At 48.3% G+C, this 19,793-nt stretch overlaps 8 protein-coding genes across 8 annotated transcripts; 5 read left to right on the forward strand and 3 right to left on the reverse strand.

Moving 5' to 3' along the window:
• Positions 1 to 520: 520 nt before the first annotated feature.
• LY89DRAFT_563409 (ankyrin) lies at positions 521 to 826 on the forward strand (the record flags this gene model as incomplete). Its single annotated transcript, XM_018208495.1, has 1 exon — positions 521 to 826. A coding segment is annotated over one exon (306 nt), but the record flags the coding sequence as incomplete, so codon positions are not given.
• Positions 827 to 2,633: 1,807 nt separating this feature from the next.
• Positions 2,634 to 3,953, reverse strand: LY89DRAFT_779023 (Metallo-hydrolase/oxidoreductase). Its single transcript, XM_018222264.1, has 3 exons — positions 3,559 to 3,953; positions 3,172 to 3,448; positions 2,634 to 3,121 (listed from the first exon to the last, which is right to left on the reverse strand). Exons 1-3 carry the CDS (start codon positions 3,888 to 3,890, stop codon positions 2,708 to 2,710), a joined length of 1,023 nt encoding a protein of 340 aa, XP_018075858.1. The 5' UTR covers positions 3,891 to 3,953; the 3' UTR covers positions 2,634 to 2,707.
• A 516-nt stretch (positions 3,954 to 4,469) lies between these two features.
• LY89DRAFT_770917 (NAD(P)-binding protein) lies at positions 4,470 to 5,399 on the forward strand (the record flags this gene model as incomplete). Its single annotated transcript, XM_018221873.1, has 1 exon — positions 4,470 to 5,399. The coding sequence occupies one exon, from the start codon at positions 4,470 to 4,472 to the stop codon at positions 5,397 to 5,399; it is 930 nt and encodes a 309-aa protein (XP_018075859.1).
• Positions 5,400 to 5,742: 343 nt separating this feature from the next.
• On the forward strand, positions 5,743 to 8,043 carry LY89DRAFT_681993 (HET-domain-containing protein). Its single transcript, XM_018214415.1, has one exon. It carries the CDS (start codon positions 5,820 to 5,822, stop codon positions 7,902 to 7,904), a length of 2,085 nt encoding a protein of 694 aa, XP_018075860.1. The 5' UTR covers positions 5,743 to 5,819; the 3' UTR covers positions 7,905 to 8,043.
• On the forward strand, positions 7,989 to 10,196 carry LY89DRAFT_694933 (alkaline phosphatase-like protein; the record flags this gene model as incomplete). Its single annotated transcript, XM_018216737.1, has 8 exons — positions 7,989 to 8,156; positions 8,241 to 8,537; positions 8,582 to 8,674; positions 8,760 to 9,135; positions 9,192 to 9,398; positions 9,460 to 9,800; positions 9,894 to 10,059; positions 10,111 to 10,196. 8 exons carry the CDS (start codon positions 7,989 to 7,991, stop codon positions 10,194 to 10,196), a joined length of 1,734 nt encoding a protein of 577 aa, XP_018075861.1.
• A 61-nt stretch (positions 10,197 to 10,257) lies between these two features.
• LY89DRAFT_436551 (uncharacterized protein) lies at positions 10,258 to 11,432 on the reverse strand. Its single transcript, XM_018207514.1, has 3 exons — positions 11,113 to 11,432; positions 10,568 to 11,062; positions 10,258 to 10,522 (listed from the first exon to the last, which is right to left on the reverse strand). Exons 1-3 carry the CDS (start codon positions 11,179 to 11,181, stop codon positions 10,328 to 10,330), a joined length of 759 nt encoding a protein of 252 aa, XP_018075862.1. The 5' UTR covers positions 11,182 to 11,432; the 3' UTR covers positions 10,258 to 10,327.
• A 1,257-nt stretch (positions 11,433 to 12,689) lies between these two features.
• On the forward strand, positions 12,690 to 14,154 carry LY89DRAFT_705207 (glycoside hydrolase family 5 protein; the record flags this gene model as incomplete). Its single annotated transcript, XM_018217438.1, has 6 exons — positions 12,690 to 12,749; positions 12,796 to 12,837; positions 12,882 to 12,996; positions 13,043 to 13,332; positions 13,378 to 13,779; positions 13,823 to 14,154. The coding sequence occupies 6 exons, from the start codon at positions 12,690 to 12,692 to the stop codon at positions 14,057 to 14,059; spliced, it is 1,146 nt and encodes a 381-aa protein (XP_018075863.1). The 3' UTR covers positions 14,060 to 14,154.
• Positions 14,155 to 14,227: 73 nt separating this feature from the next.
• LY89DRAFT_730284 (MFS general substrate transporter) lies at positions 14,228 to 15,502 on the reverse strand (the record flags this gene model as incomplete). The annotated part of the gene is made up of 2 exons (XM_018219457.1): positions 14,228 to 15,161; positions 15,216 to 15,502. The coding sequence occupies 2 exons, from the start codon at positions 15,500 to 15,502 to the stop codon at positions 14,228 to 14,230; spliced, it is 1,221 nt and encodes a 406-aa protein (XP_018075864.1).
• Positions 15,503 to 19,793: the final 4,291 nt, after the last annotated feature.

Here is a 19,793-nt window from a genome sequence, read left to right on the forward strand (position 1 = left end):
GACCCCTTCTGAACTTGACCATGTTCACAAGAAGAGTGCAGCTATTCTCAAAGTGTGTGAGACTGGAGATGAGGAATCGTTTGATATTCTGGTAGAGAAAGGTGCCAATGTCAATATTCTTCCGGATGTGGATGCCCTTACAACAGCAGTTCGAAACTGCCACCTTTCCATTGTCAGGAAACTACTACACAATCCGACCTACAACAGGGAAAATTCCCGTGCATCTTACAGGAGAAAATGCGTCCTTGCTATGGCGGAGACATGTGGTCTTGCAGAAGTCGTATCTCTTCTCCTAGAAAGAGAATCGGATTATTTCTTAAAAAAATCTAGACGATATGCCCCGGATTTTAGTCGAGCGCTGAACGCTGCAATCAAAGAAAGGCATGTGTCGTGCGCCAAGATTCTTCTGGGCTGGGCATTCGAAAAGGATCCATCGATACTGCCACCTAAAGTACGGAAATTTTCACGAGATAACATCGGTCTTGTGATAGATATTTTGTCAACAGAACAGGAAAAAATTATGACAGCAGGTGGTGGGACAAAAGGCAACGCTCTGCAAGCAAAGGCACGCAAGGGAGATTGTGAGGCAGTGTCGTATCTCCTTGACCTAGGAGCCGATATCGACAACCTTAGTGGGGATTTTGGAACTCCAATGATGGCTGCTGCATCAAACGGCAAGCTCGAAATGATTCACTTCTTAATTGAGAGGGGAGCTGATATCATGAAAAAAGATGACAGCAATAATGGAAGTGGGGGGTCAGCAATAGACGTAGCAGCAGCAAATTGCCATGAAACGGTGGTTCAAGCGCTGTTGGACAAAGGGGCTGTTTTCACACATGATAGTGCCCACATAGTCAGCTGGTGGCCTTTAACCGGCAAATCGTTATCTCTTCAAGCACTTAGCCATAGGGCCGACCCAGCAGCGCTGACAATAACCAGACTTCTCCTTGATAGCGGAGCAAACGCTGACGCAATAACAAATGGAGCAATGTACAGCCTAGAAACACGCACGCCTTTGCAACTTGCAGCGCAATTTGGAAATGAGGCCAACTTACAAGTGCTCCTTGAATACGGCGCCGATGTAAACTATCAGGGTTCTGCCGGATACACACCACTACAACTCGCTATCAAGAGAAGCCTTCATAGTCTGCCATCTATTCTAGCATTGCTTGCAGTAGAAGCAATTGAGGTCAATGCCAAGAGCGAGTACCCGTCTGGTATGACCGGGTTACACTTGGCAGCTAAGTTGAAGAAGTCAGATATAGTAGAAATTCTCCTAGACCATGGGGCCGACATCGATACGTTCAATACCGAAGGAGAGACTGCGTTAGTAGTGGGAGCGGGTCCCCTTGATGTGGAGTATTCAGTAGAGAAATATCAAGAAACTATTCGCATTCTTGTCGAAAGGGGCGCTGATCTTGAGGCGGTTGATGTAGATGGAAATACAGTGCTCATGGTGGTTGCCAGACACCCGAAACAGCCTCTGGAAGCGATCCAATATCTTCTTGGAAGACAAGCGGAAGTCTCCACCGCGAATTTCAAAGGGTTCACTACATTGATGATAGCGGCAGATCATGGGAATGACCTTGTTGTGGAATGTTTGCTGCAAAGCAGGACGAGTCAATATCTTGAAGAAGACGAAGAAGTGTGGAGTGCTATGGAATCAGCTACTCGGAACGGCCACGTCAAAACCGTCAGAGTATTCCTAGAGTTTTCAAACAAGACTATCGGCAGAGACTATCAACACCTGCTGTTTACGGTTCTATCTGTGGAGAATGCGAAGAAGAAGTCGGATATGGTCAGCTTATTTGAAGAATACGGAGCAACGGTCTCAATGAATGGGCCGTTTTAGCGTGCTCGACAAGAAACACCTGTTTAAACTAGTTTAAGTTGCAGTTTTCAAAAACTTCTTAAAAAGTGTACCTGATCATCGGGTAGCTGTCATGTTATCTATAAAACCTTGATGTAACGCAAGAGAAGTTGCAGGGACGGATGTCATTTTCGCAATTCATTAGATTATAAATTGTCCCTGTTGATTCTCAGCTGTTACGATTACGCTCTAGCACGAGAGAAGGTCAAACCAGGGGGTGTAGCTTGATTTTTCTCAAGTAGTCGCAGATGCCATCAACTTCAAGATACTCGATCAAGAATACCGCTTCTACGTACTTAGAGGCCGTATCTCGTGAGCTGAAGTAGGTGTGCTTCGGTGCACCTAAATATTGTAGAGTAGCTGACTAATGTGTGAAACCTGACACATTGTGGTGGGACTGGGTCTATGTTATATGAGTGCCGTAGACTGCACTCGCATGGAGGAAAGAGATTGACTTGAGTTGCATGAGTAGATCGGAGCTTAGATACCCTCAAGAAAGAGGCTCTGAAGCATACATCTGGTCATTTGCGCAGAAACTGGAGTGTAGCAAGGTGATATCTTTGACAAGAATGGATCGTCGAAGGTCCATCGATAGCGGCATCGAAAACGGCATCGAAAAAAAGATACGTACCATTCTACAAATACTACTATGCCTCTCGCGATAATGATTTAATGGTGCCAGCCACCAGTCCCATTAGTATTGTTTTGCAGCTTGTGAATATGCCACTTAAAGATGCTAAGCATAATGATTGGTGAATAAGAGCACTGAACATAGCTGCCGAAGCGAGCCAGAAGATATATAATATTGAGACTTTTCCAAATCAAACTGATCCGAAGTCATGAAGACTTGACTGCGAACTTATACTGATCCTTCCTATCAAGATACACAACCTTATCACTAAGACCCGCCTCATCCATCACCTTCTTGAAATCCTCAAGCGGCGACAAAAATACATCGTAATCATCATAATGCACCGGAATCGTCAAATCGGGGTTGATCAATTGAACGAGTTGCAAACCCTGTTTAGCGTCCATAGTCACCATCAAGAGAGGTAACTTAGGCGAGGGAATAGTCGTCCCTCCTAAGTGGATAAGCATCAGGTCGATGTTTTGACCTGCATATCGTTCGGGGATCTCTTCGAGCTCGTCGACCATGAGGGTGTCGCCTGAGATGTAGATGCGGTAGCCACAGGAGAATTCGGCATCGGTGTTGTAACCGAGTTCTAGCATCCAGCCGTTTGTTGGAGGAACCTTTGTCGATGTCAATTTGGTTGTTCAAACATGAATTTGGGTTGTCTTACTGCTTTCATAAGATCATTCATTGTACCGAGAACTCCTGGTGGGACATGTTTCCCTGGCATTGCAGTGACTTTCATAGCTGGTACCTTGTTAGGTTTTTGCTCTTGAGAAGCAGGCTTAATGTCCACCATCATGCTTTGGAATGTGTCTAGCTCATGGACTGCAGTAAATGCTTCGTTTTCACCGGCCTTGTGAGCTAGGTGAGATTTTGCGTGTGGAGTCGTAATGATGGGAAGAGAGCGTCTGAGTGAGGCTTCAACATCTTGGTCGAAATGATCACTAGCAGAAGTCAACATCCCAACTCAAACAAACATCTTTCTTCGACTAAAATTTCTAGTTCAAGAACATTTACTGGCACTTCTACCTCATTCTACAAAGAAAACACTTACGCATGATAATGGCTTAACAACACAACATCAATCCTCGGTAACTCATGCAGGTTCACAGCCGGATTCGTCTCCCTCGTTCCCGTGACGCCAGGCCCCAAATGCACATGATCACCCTTGTGCAAGAAATTCGGATCAGTCATTAACCTCACTCCTTCCCATTCTAGAATCGTAGTAGCTGTGCCGACGAAGAATATTGAGGCATTTTCTGATCCGGGATTGGTTGGGTGGGCTTTGATTGATGTAGCGGTGGGGAGACTAGAGGGATGCGCCGGGTGGTCGCGGGTAGGTGGTAAGTCGGTCGATAGGTCGAGGAGGAGGCGGGGAAGAGACATATTGATGATTTTGCCTTGTGGTGGAGTTGGAGATGATGAGGGATGAGTGAAGAGCGATGAAGTATGCTTATATTTATTCTGGGCTTCTATTTTGCCTTCATGCAGCGTGCAGTAAATGGTAGACGTCATGCACGTGAGGCTCTAAGATGAATAATACAAATTGGATATTTGCCTTATTCAATTGATATTGATAGGACAAAATATTCATATTATCAAGATGAATAGCCTTAATAATCATAACTTGATCGTAGAGATATGACTATTAATCGCGCTGCAGATGACACGTGATACTGCCTATATATAATCCAATTATGCAGAGCTTTATATGCACATGACCGCTGAAACCAGTTAAGTTTCAAGATGATCGGCATTTGTATAATGCGAGGTAATGGCTTCTTGCGAGAAGCGACGTAATAGGGGAGACAACGATGCGAGGGGCAGGTCCGAGTAGTCAACTCCATCAAAACTAGCCACTTTCCATGTTCTTTCCGCAGGATAACCAAATCAAACCGGTCCATATTTCCTTTTCCACTATAAATTATTAGCAATAGGCTTGCCTTTATTATTTGCGTGTACATTATGGAAGCTCCAACGAAAGCAAGTGTTGAGCCGTCATCCGCCGAGGGGGGCAATAAAAGTCAAGGTACAGCAGATAGCACGGTAGCAATTGTTACTGGCGCAGTTGGTGGCATGGTGAGAGCCATTGCTGAAGCATTTGCACGCGAAGGCCATTCTCTCATCTTATGCGACCTCGCTCCCGGTGATGATGTGCAAGCCGCAATTAAATCAACATCGGCATCATCAACGCTGTCTATCACCACCGTCACAGGCGACATCGCAACACCAGATTTCCCAGACAAAGTGCTACAAGCTGTGGGTGAGCGCAGAATTAGCGTCTTAGCCCACGCGGCTGGTGTCTCTCCTTCTTTCAAGAATGGCAAACGCATTTTTGACATTAACTTCACGGCAACAAAACGCCAAGTAGAGTCGCTTCGGCCGCGAATGTTAGAACCAGGAGGAGTAATCATTCTCACTGCCTCTTTGTCTGGCACTTTCATAGCGAATACTGTCATTGACTTTGGAGTAACCCGTCACATCAAGGGTCATTGGCCATCTACTGTTTGGATAATGAGTCGTTGGAGTTATACGTCGTATGCAATTTCAAAACGCTGCGTTCAACTATATGCTCAATCAATGGCTACAGTGCTAGGATCTGTTCGGGTGCGGATTGTTAGTGTCTTGCCTAGAGTTATTGACACTGCGATGATGACGGATTATGCCCAAGAGCCAGCTCTTGTGACGTTTATCGAGTCTTCCGGGCTGAAAAGGATGGGCCGACCTGACGAGATAGCATCAGTGGTCTCGTTCCTCGCCTCTCCCGGCGCGAATTATGTCACTGGTATTGACATCTTGGTAGACGGTGGTCTTACTGCTCAGCGTTGGAAGGCGATCACAACGACGATCCGAGAGCTGATCAAGAACAGACCTGGGAAAAGAAAGAAGAATTAGGATAATCTTGAATGGGAAGGGCAACAAGTGACGTGGTGGCATTGGAATTGAATTTCTGTGTTTTGTATGGATCTAGGTTATGGCAAAAGAGGCTATTCAGATCTTCGAGCATTATCGCCTGCCAAAGTATGAGTAGTCTTTACCTCGAGAAGCTTTTCCCTTCATAGCTGTGATTTATATTATCGTCGAGGTTGTTTTTAATGTTTGTGATGATACCCATAGGTGATTGGCTACGTGCTTTGGGGGCGCAAGTCCAAGAAAGCCACAGTCGCCCAAAGAGGAATGGTGCTGGAGAAGCGATAGCCCTACTCGTAACCCTCAGACGGTTTTATCCCAAACAACGCTTTTCCCTGCCACCTCCTTACTTCTTGCTTCTCGTTCTCAGCTGCTTGGGAGCTTTTTGATAACTCGCAAACGACCATGGGACAGTATTCCCCATTAAGATATGACCACAAGGAGTTTCGTCTTCTCAAAGTCCGACCCCCGATCTCTTCCGAATCCAATATCTCCTCCCAGTCTCTTCAGGTATCACTCATCCAATGCGATCTATTCGTTGCCTCTCGAGTAGATCCACCTGACTACCTGGCATTGTCTTATACCTGGGGCGATCCAAATAAGGTTGTCCCGATACAAGTCAATGGCAGCACACGAAATGTCACCCTCAACCTTCGCACTGCGCTTGAGCACATCCGACGAGAGCACGAAGAAGTAGTCATCTGGGTCGACGCAATTTGTATAGACCAGACCAATTTTGAAGAGAAGAGTGACCAAGTCCAAATTATGACTGAGATATACGCTTCTGCCCAGTGCACGATTGTGTGGCTTGGACTAGCAGGAGATGGAAGCGATGAAATAATCAAGAAAGTGAATGAAATTGGCGGGAAACTTGCAAAGCGGAATACCAGAGATGGTACGACTCTTCCAAGTTTGACGGATCTGACGTCCGAGTTGCTCTTGGTTCCAAGAGAGACTGTCGCAGGTTCAAAGCGATCCCATTCCTTGACTGAACAGATAGACGAGCAGATAGGGAAATTAGTTGAGGAAGCCAAGCAGGACATTCCCGGAACTATCGCCTCCCTTGAAGCATTTGGCAAGCTACAGAACCGAGACTATTGGAGAAGGGTCTGGGTTCATCAAGAGTTCATCGTCTCAAGGGACATCGTCATCCAATGTGGCAACTCAAATATCGAATTTTCAAAGTTCAGTGACGCGATATTATACTATGCTCAAATTCAGTTCAAGGTTGCAACAACGCTCTCTGCAAGTTTGCGGAATTTGTTGAAGAATTCACCGCCAACTATCCAGGCAAAAATAAATCGTTGGATAATGGATAAATGGCCAGAGAGCAACAACGACCCCGATCTAGAACAATACAAAGCTATTTTGAACTCATTCAACAACCTTTGCAAATTTCGGACTCCTCTACCAGCTTTATTCGGAATGCGTCGCTCATATCACAAACCTCGGACGGGAGACAGGCTCAATAGCTTCACTTTGATAGCGATACTATCTTCGGTCTTCATTGGTGGAACTGCAGAAGCGACTCAAGCAAGAGATCGTATCTACGGCATGCTTGGAATGGCAGACGACAGGAAGGAACTCGGTCTTGTGCCTAATTACGATGAAGCAGTATCAGACATCAAGGTTTATACAGATGCAGCGCGTGCTATGATTACAGCAGGGCGTGTTGATCTGCTTTCTCTATCACAGCACCGAGCCCATCTGGACAAAGACACAGGCCAGCAAGAGGAAAAGAGTTTCCCGTCGTGGGTACCAGATTGGAGCAGGCCTATCGTACGACAAAGTGGACACACAACTTTCGCCGTTTCCGGTAACGTACCCTTCAACATATCTCCCAGTCTCACGAATCGTATTCCGGGACAAATAGGATTACTCGGCTGGACAATCGACACAATTGAGACGATATTGCCAGCCTGGATCGACCCAGACATCCAAGGCAGCGGCAACAAAGAAAACGCCGACATCTTCCTCACTAACATAAAAATACTCTGCTTAGCATCAACCGCTAAGCTGGGCGTCACAGGCCACGAAATCTACGCTCGAGTTGTAGATCGAAAAACAGCTCACTTCCGCATCCCAATCGCAGACCAAGAGCGGAGCGATGGTGGACACATTCGTCGCGCGACAGAAAACTCAAGAGATGGTTACAGTTGGGTCAACAAGCCCTTGCTGGGTATATTGCAAACGCAGGGGATAGAGGAGATGAATGCTATTTCGATGAAATGTATGAAATACCTGGAAGCTATGAGACTTCAAAAATCTCGTCGCCCGTTCCTCTCGATTTCGGGGTATGTGGGGCTGGTTCCTGAGTTTACGGAGGAGGGAGATGTGCTTGTTGTGTTTTGCGGGGCAAAGTTTCCTTATGTCTTGAGGAGGAATGGTGATGAGACGTATAAGTTTATTGGGGAGGCTTACGTTCATGGAATTATGGATGGTGAATTTGTGAAAACTGCAAGGGAAGCAAAGGAATTCGTCTTACAATAAATAACGGATGAAGCTCACCGGTGGTTGTGTCAGTGACGGGAGCTATATTTGGGCTCTCGAAATAATGGTATAATACAACTTTCAATGGTCAGGCATGCTGAAGTAAACGTAGAATCCAAAGGTTATATAAGCTACGAGGTCATATGTTATAAATACTCAATCTCTATACCACTTCTCTTTTCCTTGATTTCTAGGTCTTGGCGTAATATTCATACAGAACGAGAAGTCTCAACTTCTTTTCTCAAAGCCAAAGTTGGAGCAGCTCCTCAATCTGCAACCAGCTTTTTCAATATTGCTGAGCCTACACTCGAGCGGCGGAACTTTACTTGGTAAGAGGACCTCTTTGCACAAGATGCTCATTCTCCTTCTATTGTTCGGGTGACCTCCAAGGTTTATAGAAGAGTTGCTCTCTACGAACCTGGCGAGTATGTGGCAACACTGAATTACTACAATGGCACACAGACGGTTGCCAATTGGCTCGTGCGGCCTCTCCAGCAGCAGAAGAGAGCCAAGAGCGTTATCCTGTTCATTTGTGATGGAATGACAACAAATATGATCACTGCTGCACGCTTGATTGGTCACAAGAGCATCAATGGCAAATATCACAAGTTTCCGGTTCTTGGACATCAAATGGTGAGAATATCTCTTTCTCTTCTGTGCTCTCTAACCTTAAATAGACACATTCACTTGACAGCTACATCACCGACTCCGTCAACAGTGCCTCGGCCTTGTATTCGGAACACAGAAGTACAGTCAATGCTCTGGGGGGTGTATGCCGATTCAAGGTGGTATGTCTTCGCTTTCAGGTGTCCATCGTCTAACACTTCAAGTGCCGATCTTTTCGACGATCCAAAGGTTGAGACGATTGTCGAAATTCTCACACGCATATGGGGAAGTGCAATCGGTGTTGTTAGTACCGCTTTCATTGCAGACGCAACTCCCATCGCTCTCAATGGACACACCAGACTTCGATCCCAGTACGGAAATCTGATCGATCAGGCGCTCCGCGGAGTGACCAATTACACCTGGACACCATTCTCGGGGCCTGATGTTTTCTTTGGAGCTGGAGCTAAGCGATTTATTGCCGGTTCCAGATCTTTCCAGGGCAAAGACTATTACAACGAGTTTGCGAATTCCGGGTACACCGTTTCTTTGAACAAGACATCTTTACTCAAAGTGTCTAACGCTACCAAAGCTCTCGGTATCTTCTGTACCTCCAATCTCCAGTGTGGTTGGATCGAAATATATACACTGGCTATCTCAACACGACCAAAAATGATCCTACAGGGAATAAGAAGCCAGTTTTGGATTTGCCAGGCCTGAAGGAGATGACCTTGAAAGCTATTGATATCCTTTACGCACGTGGAGGTGACAAAGGCTTCTTCATGATGTCTGAGGCTGCATCTATTGACAAGCACATGCACACTCTGGACTATCATCGTGCGTTGGGTGATTTGTTGGAGTTGGACGACACTGTCAATGCAACTAAATTGAGTGCCTGCCCTAGGAGGTGAGTTCTCAGACCACAGAGAAAAGAGTTTGCTCATCCGTATAGAACTCGACCAAACTTTGATTATTGTGACTGCCGATCATGGCCACGGTTTCGTTGTCTTCGGATCCGCTGATACAAAATATCTCAGCTCAAAGTTCGATGACCGAGAGAAGCGCAATGCAATCGTAGAGTATACCAATTCTGGTCTCAGTCAGTATACCGTGACCAACGCCAGCATTTCATACAACACAGGAGCCAACTTTCCTGTCAACTGGAATCCAAGATACACTCTTGCTCAAGATGTTGGTGCAAACCCTGATCACAGAGAGAATTATCGTGTCCATAAGTCAGGCCCCCGTCTTCCAGCGACCAATGTCACAGGCTTTTCAAATGACGATTACTTTGTCAATCCGACGGACAATACTGATGGGTTCATTGTGAATGGAACGCTCCCAACGTATGATCCTCTAATTCCATTTTCCGTTTTGAGCTGACAGATCTGCAGCAGTGAGGCACAAGGTGTTCATTCCTTGACAGATGTTCCCGTCTTTGCGATGGGACCATGCCAAGAACTCTTTGGCGGCGTCTATGGAAACATTGATATTTTCTTCAACATGGCAAATTGCTTGGGTCTGGCTAGACCGAATAATGCAACGGGTACAAGTAACTCAACTGCTAATCCTATTACAACATCTTTTCCATTCACTGGTGCAGCGCCTTCCAATGGCGCTCAGCGCGGGCTACGGGCCGGCATGCTTGTGTTCCAGATGGCAATCGGATGGGTTGCCTTAAGTATTTGAGCACCGTTGGGAACGGATCATGGTTACAAAAGAATGGCAATGTTGAAGCATAATAGAGAATGAATGAATACATGAGTCTACCAGAAGCCAGGTACAACAGAGAGGATTTCAACCAAATACCACCGCCTTGATCAAGCAAAGGGAAGGGATTTCGGAACTCCATAATCGTCGCAACTCGCAAATCTCCAGGCCCCTTTCAACTGTGGGATATAAACCCAACGGAGGATTTGGCTGACGAACCAAGGGAAGGGAGGAAATCGTGCTCCATGAATGCCTGATTCATAGGTAACGTCCGAATTCGTGATGAGGAATGGCACTTCGCGGACCTGCTGCGAGTTAGCTCGACTCTTCTGAAGTTGTGTGCAATTTACCCTATCTGCAACCTTCTTTGAGTGCTGAGCCATTGCCTTTCCCAGCAAGTCCCAGTCAATGCCTTGATCTTTCTCTAATTCATCAAGAAGTCCAATCTCACTGATGAGATGAGCCTCGAGCTTTGGTCCAAGATCATCAAGAATTTTCTTGAACATCTCTTTATCATAAGACCCTCCTGCTCTCACGCCGGTGACAAACTTATCGAATGCAACCAAGCCAGGAAGAAACGTCTCATGCTCATCGTGATTCTTGCTTGCGACTCCTTTCTCTTTGCATTGCTCGTCGAGGAGGGGAAAGTAGACGGTTTCTTCCGTCTTGTGATGCGAGTGAAGTGTACAAGACCATGCATCACAGAATAGCATGAAATCCTGGATATCCTGCGGTGCTTGGATATTCGGTGCTTGTAGGTAGATGCAATTCAGTCCTCGGAGGAGAATGTTGTGAATCAACGCCATCTCGGATGCATTTTTAGATGCACCTGATTCTTCCTTCCCCTGAAACACAGATGAGTAAATTACCCGAAGCTGGGTTGCAAAGTACTTGCATTCAGGGTAGAGCGCGGAGTGGAGAGGAGTTTGAAGGGTCCATCAGCCCATTTCTTTTCTGTTGCCATGTTGAAGTGCTGGAGTTTTGGAATCCAATGAGAAGGAGTTTATTGGAAAGAAGGAACGCCATGGTGGTGAGAGAGCTGTAAACATATATTGCTTCGCTGCACAGATTTGTGATACTGGTCTCATTATTGATAGGAATCATCCGACTTCTGGCGTGATTAAGATGCGTCCTCTAGGAGGGGTCGGAAATGACACGTGATGGCGGGGTTGGAGATTTCATCGTTCGTTTCGTTTGCAGGTTTGGGTTTCTGCAAGAAACAATCACAATCACGGTCCCATCGTTCCCCCGACCCTCGAATCGCGCGCTTCTCGAAACGAGTGAAGTGGCAGATTGATTTGGCACGTTAAGACGCGCATTATGGATGAATATCTACTCTGCGACACGAACACCGTAGAGGAGCTGGGTACCTCTTCATCCGACTTTTCACCTCTGTCGAACCACTCTCTCGGCGTGGGTTGCCTCATTCCGAAAGATTGCTCGAAGCATAAGGAATGTCACGAATATGGTTGGAGTTATCATACAGTACGGGAATGGCAGAGCACAATCCTGGTTGGGTAGAGGCTTCTGGATATAGTCATACCAGATGCAGACTTCGCCCTGGAACCAACCGATTCTTGCAGAGAATACATGATTCTCAATCAAATTCCCTTCTTTCACCCCAAGCCGTAGAAAGGCTGAGGACGAAGAGAAACTCCAAGGTGCCAAGTGAGCCTACACGGAGATATTCCACCGAAATTCTGAACGAATTCGCAAACCCTCTCCCAGACGCATGAGCGGATGAACTCAAGCTCTCTGGAGATTTGTGCAAGTGCTGCAGATTTCCAGGAAATGGAGAGCTTTTGCAGATTCCAAGACAGTCGTCACCTAGAGCCGGGGTCTATGGCTTTATCCTAAGCACACTTGCAAATTTGCAGAATGACAGAGTCACACAGAATGAATGTCCCTGCTCGTCACTGGAATCTCTTCCGAATTTCTCCCCACAATTTCAAAGGATCGACGTGGAGCTTTATTCCCACGTTGAGCCCTACGATGATTTTCACAGGGGTTCCTCGTTGTGTGTCATCCGAGGACGAAACCGGCAAATCTTGCGCCCATGCAAAAATTCAGCGCATGTTCAGATCTCAAGCTCGAATCGTCTCAGACATCAACTGCTTTGATCTCATCTTGACATTGCATGAAAAATTTATCGGTTAGCGAGTACATCGGCAAGCCAGTATTGGACTGGCCAAGTAATCCAACGTCACTGGTCCTTTTTCCCAAGCTGGCATAAAAGGCTTGACTCCACTAGACCATGTCCAGAAGAAACCATTCCGAGCCTCCTCCCACAATTCAAGCATTGTCACACACGGGCCGTCTTGAGAAGATGAGGTTAATACAACATCCTTTCCGGTACCTCAATTTCCTCATCTTGCCCTGGTAGGCTGTTAGAGTATATCATGGTGCTTCCCGTAATGTGAGCTAAACGTGGAGTGAAAACCTCTTGGCCAATATTTCCTTCATTCATTCATTATGTTGCTATTCACATTATCTCTTTTAATCACTGCAGCTTATGCTGTTTCTCCTCTGGCAGTAGGTATTTCTTGGGTGAGATGTTGTTGATGCTGATGTGTGATAGGGAGTTAACATCGCTGGCTTCGATTTCGGGGTTGACATCACAGTGAGCCTTCACTTTCTACTCTCGATATATCTAACATGATTCAGGGCACAGCCAATCTTGCCAGTGCCGACCCTCCTTTGACTGCACTTGGTGGTAGTGATGGCGCAGCTCAGATGTCACATTTTGCGAAGCAGGATAGCTTGAATCTGTTCAGACTACGTGAGTACCTCTCAATCATCTCGATCATCCGCTAACTATTCCGCAGCTGTTAGCTGGCAATTTTTAATCAACAGTCAGTCGTTGACTGGAAGTGCAAACAATGGAACGATGACGAATGGGACAATGGGGAACGCCACTCATACAAACAGCGCTGCCGGAGCTTTGGATGCTACGAACTCGAATAACTACGATCAACTGGTCCAAGCATGTCTGGCTACCGGTGCTCACTGCATCATCGATGTCCATAATTATGCACGATTCAACAATGAGATCATTGGGCAGGGCGGTCCATCGAATGAGGAGTTTGCGAACCTTTGGAGCCAGATTGCAGCGAAGGTAGGTTGAATTGGTTGAAGTTGAATTTGGCTGACAACTTCACAGTACAAGAATGAGACCAATATTGTCTTTGGGATCATGAACGAGCCACACAACATCCCAGACATGAAAATCTGGGCAGCTACAGTCCAAGCTGCCGTGACTGCCATTCGAACAGCAGGTGCAACCACGCAAATGATTCTTCTTCCTGGGAATGACTTCACTGGAGCGCAAACTTTCGTTAGCAATGGCTCGGCGGGCAATCTCAGCAACGTCCACAACCTAGATGGGTCGAACACAAGCTTAATCTTCGATGTTCATAAGTATTTGGATGCGGATGGAAGTGGACAGGCCCTCGACTGCTCGTCGAACCATATCACAGATACGTTCATGCCTCTGGCAATGTTCTTGGTCGCCAATAAGCGTCAAGCTATCTTGAGCGAGACAGGCGGTGGAAACTCTGCTTCTGTAAGTTTGTCCCTGGGCTCTGGGGCCTGGCTAACTTTCAAAGTGCCTGACTGATCTTTGCAACACTTTGACCTTCATCAACGCCAACACTGATGCGTACATGGGATACGTTGGATGGGCGGCAGGAGGATTCTCTCCAACGAACTACAATTTGACCATGACTCCAATTGGATCTGCAGGCAACTTCACTGATCAACCAATTGTCAAGCAGTGTCTCGTTGGAACGAGAATGGGTGGTGGTATTGCCAGCAAGAAGAGAATGGTCCGGAAGACTCTGTGATTTTGATGGGGAAAGGGGGTGCTTATGAGTGTACTGTATAATATTTTGTGATGTCCTTGAATATATGGTGTTGCTCACCTAAGAGCTTCTTTGCGAACCCGCGCTTCTTGACCGAGATGATTTATTGCTACTCGCTTTCCCACTTAGCCCAAGATTCGAATGCCAAACTCATGCATAATCAACTTCTTTACTGCCCTCAATCTTGATCCCTTCCACCGAACCATCAGACTTCTCCTCCGTCCTCTCATCATCCAACCCCAAAATTCTCCTTCCCTCTGCAATTGAGATATTCCGGGGCATCCTCTTTTCATGCTTAACTGGATCACCTGGCGCAGCGAAGATAACATCCAACTCCTCTAAACTGCGCCCCTTCGTCTCCACCAAGAAGAAGTAGATGATGGGAATGAATGAGGCGTTCAACACAGCGTAGATGATGTATGTTTTCCAACCGATATTGGCGAATGACGGGGGAATGGTCATAACAACCATGAAGCAGAAGATCCAATTAGCAGCAGCGGAGACACCATTGATCTGTGCTCGGGACCGGAGAGGTGCGATTTCAGCACTGTAGAGGAAGGGGCCTCCAACCCAAGCGAGACCGAAGAACGTGTTGAAGAGGAACAGCAGGCCGGCGGCCGCGAGTTGCAGATTGCGCTCAATTTGTGAGAGTAAGATGGGAATGAGAATGAACGAGATGGTCATGCCGGTGGAGGTTAGGAGGAAGGCTTTCCGACGACCGAGTCCTTCAATTAAGAAGACCGAGAGGACGGAGCAGATGGCATATTCAGCTCCTCCGCAAGCGGCGATCAGGTGTGCCATGGATGGACTGAGATTGAATGAGTCTGTGAGGATTTGGTTGGCATATGTGGAGACCAGGTTGATGCCGGAAAGTTGTTGAGCGGCTTGGATGAAGAAGCCAAGACACATTCGTCGGAATGTTTGTGATCTCCCATTCTGGAAGAGCTCTTTGTACTGGAAGGGAGCTTCGGATTTCTGGGACTCGAAAGTGGCCATGATGGACTCGAGTTCGGCCTTGAGAGTTGAATCTTCTTCTGAGAGGCCGCGAAGCTTGCAGAGATTGTGCACACCTTGGTTAATCTTGCTGTGCTTGATGAGCTATTGAGGTGACTCGGGGAGGAACATGATCAAACAGAACACGATGATTGCTGGGATCAGTTGGATTGCAACTGGCATCCTCCATTGAATTTGGCCGTGAGTGAAGAAGAATCCATATCCAATCCATTGTCCGCAGGCCACACCTGTTGTCTGAAGACCGCCTTCAATCATAACCCAGCGGCCTTGCGTCTTCGGTTTGGCACACTCGGATTGCCATGTTGGAACTGTGGCGACTTGGAGCCCAAGACCGATGCCTGATAGGACACGTCCAACTCCCAATTGTGCAGCATGGAACGCGGATGCTTGGAGAGTACCACCAACAACCATGCAACCATGCCGAGCCAGACTGTTCCTACCCCCTATGCGCGGGCGCTCTCTCAGTTAGAGTGCAGGATGCGGCCGCGCAATTGGCCCAGGCGCGGCTGACTAAGCGTCTTCAAGTAAGAGTGCATCAAGTGAGAGTGCACTTTGCCTCGCCCACCTCTACAGGCCTCTTGAACAGACCACGCGCGCGTGATGTTTATCTATAACCCTACTCACAAGATTGTAATATGCCTGGCTTGCAAGTCAAGCATCATCCCTAAGATAGGGAGCCAGGAGAGCCACCTACGCGCCGAGCCACACCGACTTTCCGGTGATGCTCTCAAAGCAATAATCCAACGTTTAAATGATTACAACCTAAGGACTGTTAACGAGCTAAGGGACCGGAAGCCCCGTCCTGAAGACTCGTGCGAGCTGATTGGGCACCTTGCTTACTACGATGGCTTCTACTGCCTATAGCCGGACTGCCTGTACTGCACCCGCCACCCCCGGAAAATGAAGGTCCACGTAGCTTCTATACACAAGATAAAAGCAACTAAGCACCAGAAGAGCCCCCTGTGGAAGGCTTGCACGCTCCAGACGTATTTTACAGGGCATGGAAGGATCGATTACTTTGTAGTAGTCGATCACAAAGAGCCGGTAGACAAAGCGCTGGTAGATGGGGAGTCAAGTAATAAAGAGAAGGCCTTGTTTGAGAAGTTAGAGGAGGATTGCTACAATGTAAAGGGCGACCTCGAAGACCAAGCTAGCATCGTCCAGGGCTTTGGGGATTCTAGGGCAGAGAGGGTGCCCTGGCTCGAGCGGACCGGCTTCCCATCCCACCTAGCCCGGCTGAAGGACGCCGAGATCAAGAGCTCGTACGCCCTCCCGCCGAAGAGAGAGCTGGATGCTAAGGCAGAGGCTGCTGAGGATCCTGACTTGGTCCGGATTCTGGTGGCGGCTAAGGCTCTCTTACGAGACGCATATAAGCTCTGCAGTAACGCCTCCTCAGACCGGAAGATGACCCAGCAGCGGGCCAATATCCTAAATGAGTTCTATGCTAGAGCTTCCGGCCGTTCAGACGGCTTTCGGTACTACAAGAACGCCTCGACGCTTACTAAGTACTTCACCACCATGAAGCAGCTGCTAGTGTACTACTACCGGGTCGTCTATAGCGAGGAGGGCCACTTTACGCGGGCTTAGCCAGAGCAGAAGCTGCCCCAGGACGTCATTCAGCCTACCGCTCATCAGGTCCAAGCTATGGACGAGATCATGGACGCCTTCACTCTAGAGGACGAGGACAAGGCCTTGCTAGCTCTCAAGCATGCCATTCGGCGGCTCTACCTCGCCCTGATCTGCCAGACGGTTGGGAGCGTGCCCTTCAAGTCCCCAGTGCTCAGCTTCTGTGCCATACTTAGTCGCAAAGTGCGGGGTAGTGGGGTAGGCCAGGGCCAGTGGATGGAGCCGGGCAACTACAATAGCCACTTGTCTGCCTTGACCTGGACGGCTCAGATGGTGCTCTTCGACTATGCCTGCTTTCAAGAGCAAGAAGATGAGGACCAGATTCCTATTTTCTTAGCCAAGATCTGCAAGAAGTTCTTCTAGCAGCTAGCCGAGACGCCCTTTGGCCACATCTTGCAGTGGCGGCTCTACCTCTTCAAGGTGGGCAAAGCTGCTATTGCTAAGCACCAGGCCCGGTGGTCCTTAGACGGTCAGATAGTCGGATACCGAGGAGTAGAGCTACAGATGGCCCAGATCTCGCAGCTAGTCCTGTCTGAGTACCAGCAAGCCTACTCTCTACTACACAATGAGCTAATGTTTGGTGCCCGAGACTTGACGCCCATGGAATCGTGGAGGCTAAAGGACGACTTAGACCTGGACGATTTTGGCGGCTCTTGGCTCTCGCATGCCCACAATGCCGAGTTCTTAGAGGGTGCTGAGCAAGCTCTGCTCCAGCGGATCCAAGGCAGCACTGAGCTTCGGGCTATGTTCTTAGCTGATGGGGACGGTAGATGCAAAGCTCTCAACCCTATAGCTATAGCCATCTACGAGGCACACGCTCAGGACTTCCTTAAGCGGCTATTAGTCCTCTGCCACATTGCACCTAGCCCCCCGCTGCGGGCCCTAGAGCTGCTGTCAGTCACGTAGCGCAATACAGCTCGCTAGCGCCACTTGTTCATTTGGGAGAAGCTAGTTATGATCTATACGCAATACCATAAGAGCTAGCAACAGTTAGGCGCCTACAAGGACAACATCCGCTTCTTGCCTAAGGCCATTAGCGATCTGCTCCTTACATACATTGCCTACGTTTTGCCTCTACGACAGCTCTTCCTCCGCCAACAGAAGCCCGGTGCCCTACTCTCTCCCTACCTCTGGGCCAAGCTTGATGGGAGCGTCTAGACGGACGAGGCTTTGTCAGCCTGCTTACGTAAGGCTTGCACCCGTGCCCAGGTGCCAGCACTCCACAGCTCCAATTGGCGACAGATGGCAGCATCGATCACAAAAGAGAAGTTCTCAGCTAAAGAGCGGGCTGATTTTAAGCTTAAAGATAGCATGGGAGAGGAGATCGAGGATGAGCTAGATCTTATGGCCTTAGCTAAGCTAAGCAACCACAGCTACCACACCTTTAATCATGCCTACGCTAGCACCACCACGCTCACTATAAGTGCTCTGCTCCACCGGAACTACCGAGCATCCGAGAGCTAGCGTACATTCTTCCGATTTAATCATATTCTCCAGGGAAAGAGGCCACGAGGTGCTTCAGAGACACTGTCGCTGCGAATGCTTGATGCTTCTAAGCGTACTCGAGTGCGTAAGAGAGGTGCTTATGTTGAGGCTGACCTGCTAGCCGTTGCTCGGAAATTGTACAATGTACCGGACTTGCAATTCCGGGTCCCTGGTCAGCGGAATGGCGTGCTTGCCATCATGGGGCCTCAGCCAGCCGAGCAAGTAGTTCTGGTAATAGGAACCGGCTCCGGTAAGACTTTGGTCGTTATGATTGGGGCTGCAATTGCAGATGCTGGAACTACAATCTTAGTTCTTCCAATAGTGGCTTTGCGGGGTGATATGCTAAGACGCTTTCACTAAGTAGACATCCGGCCCCTAATCTGGTCTATCGATTGTAAACGGTCAGCTTCACTAGTCATTATATCAGCTGAAGCTGTGTGTACTCAAGGCTTTTTGGAGTACTATTATCTCCTAGTCAGCCGGCAGCAGCTAGACCGTATTGTGATTGACGAGAGTCATCTTACTATTACGGCTAGTGACTATCGGCCATGCATGGCTCAACTAGGCTAGTATGTTCGGCAGATCAGGACGCAGACGGTCTGGCTGACAGCAACCCTCCCTCCTGTGATGTAAGAGGAGTTTATCGAGCACAATAAGCTCGTGAAGCTCAGAATCATCCGGGAATCGACTAATCGGCCCAACATCAAGTATATGGTCAGCTTCAAGACCGGACCAGGCGCCCTCATTGAGAGAGCTGCCAATCTAGTCCAGGAGTGCTGGCCTATGCAAGAGATCTTCAACTACGCCCGAGACAAGATCATTATCTACTGCCGGACCCGGGAGGAGGTAGCCCAGCTGGCTGAGATCCTCCACTGCCCTACGTATACATCCAAATCAGGAACCGAGGAAGAGAAGGCTGCCATTATTGCTGGGTGGCTTAGTAATAGGGACTAGCCCGTAATTGTAGCTACGTCTGCTCTTGGAATCGGGTTCGACTACCCCTACATCCGTTGGGTGATTCATATCGACGCACCTTATAAAGCTACAGCCTTCTCTCAAGAATCTAGCAAAGCTGGCCGGGATGGGAGTAAGGCCTCCTCTATTGTTATGCTTAGCGCCACGTGGAAACCGCAGCTCGAGCCGGGCCTGTCCCCAGATGAGGAGGCTATGCAGTTGTACTTAGCCCAGCAGTACTGCTCCCGGGGCGTCCTGAGCCAGTTCTTGGACGACCAGCCGCACTAGCGGTGGTGTATACCAGGGGAAGAGGTGTGCTAGGTTTGCAAAGAGCCCCACCATGAAGCTCGGCCTCTCGATTTACGGTTTGGGCTGGCAGCGCCAGAAGAGGTGGCTTTCACTGGCCCTAAGGAGGTGCTACGACAAGACTACGTCCAGGACCAAGCACTCGACCGCTATGAGCAAGATCTGGAAGCGGTAGCCGGCACATGCCTCTCTTGCCGAATGCAGGGCCGTCGGTTTAACCACGCCCCGCAAGCATGCTCTCGACGCTTCCATTGGATCCGTGCCAAGGACGAGGCCTACTAAGCGCGCAAGAGCGAGGGCAAGGAGTGGATCCAGCGCTACGTGGCCTGCT

Source organism: Mollisia scopiformis, assembly GCF_001500285.1.
Source record: "Mollisia scopiformis unplaced genomic scaffold LY89scaffold_5, whole genome shotgun sequence".
NCBI classification, from domain to species: Eukaryota; Fungi; Ascomycota; class Leotiomycetes; order Helotiales; family Mollisiaceae; genus Mollisia; species Mollisia scopiformis.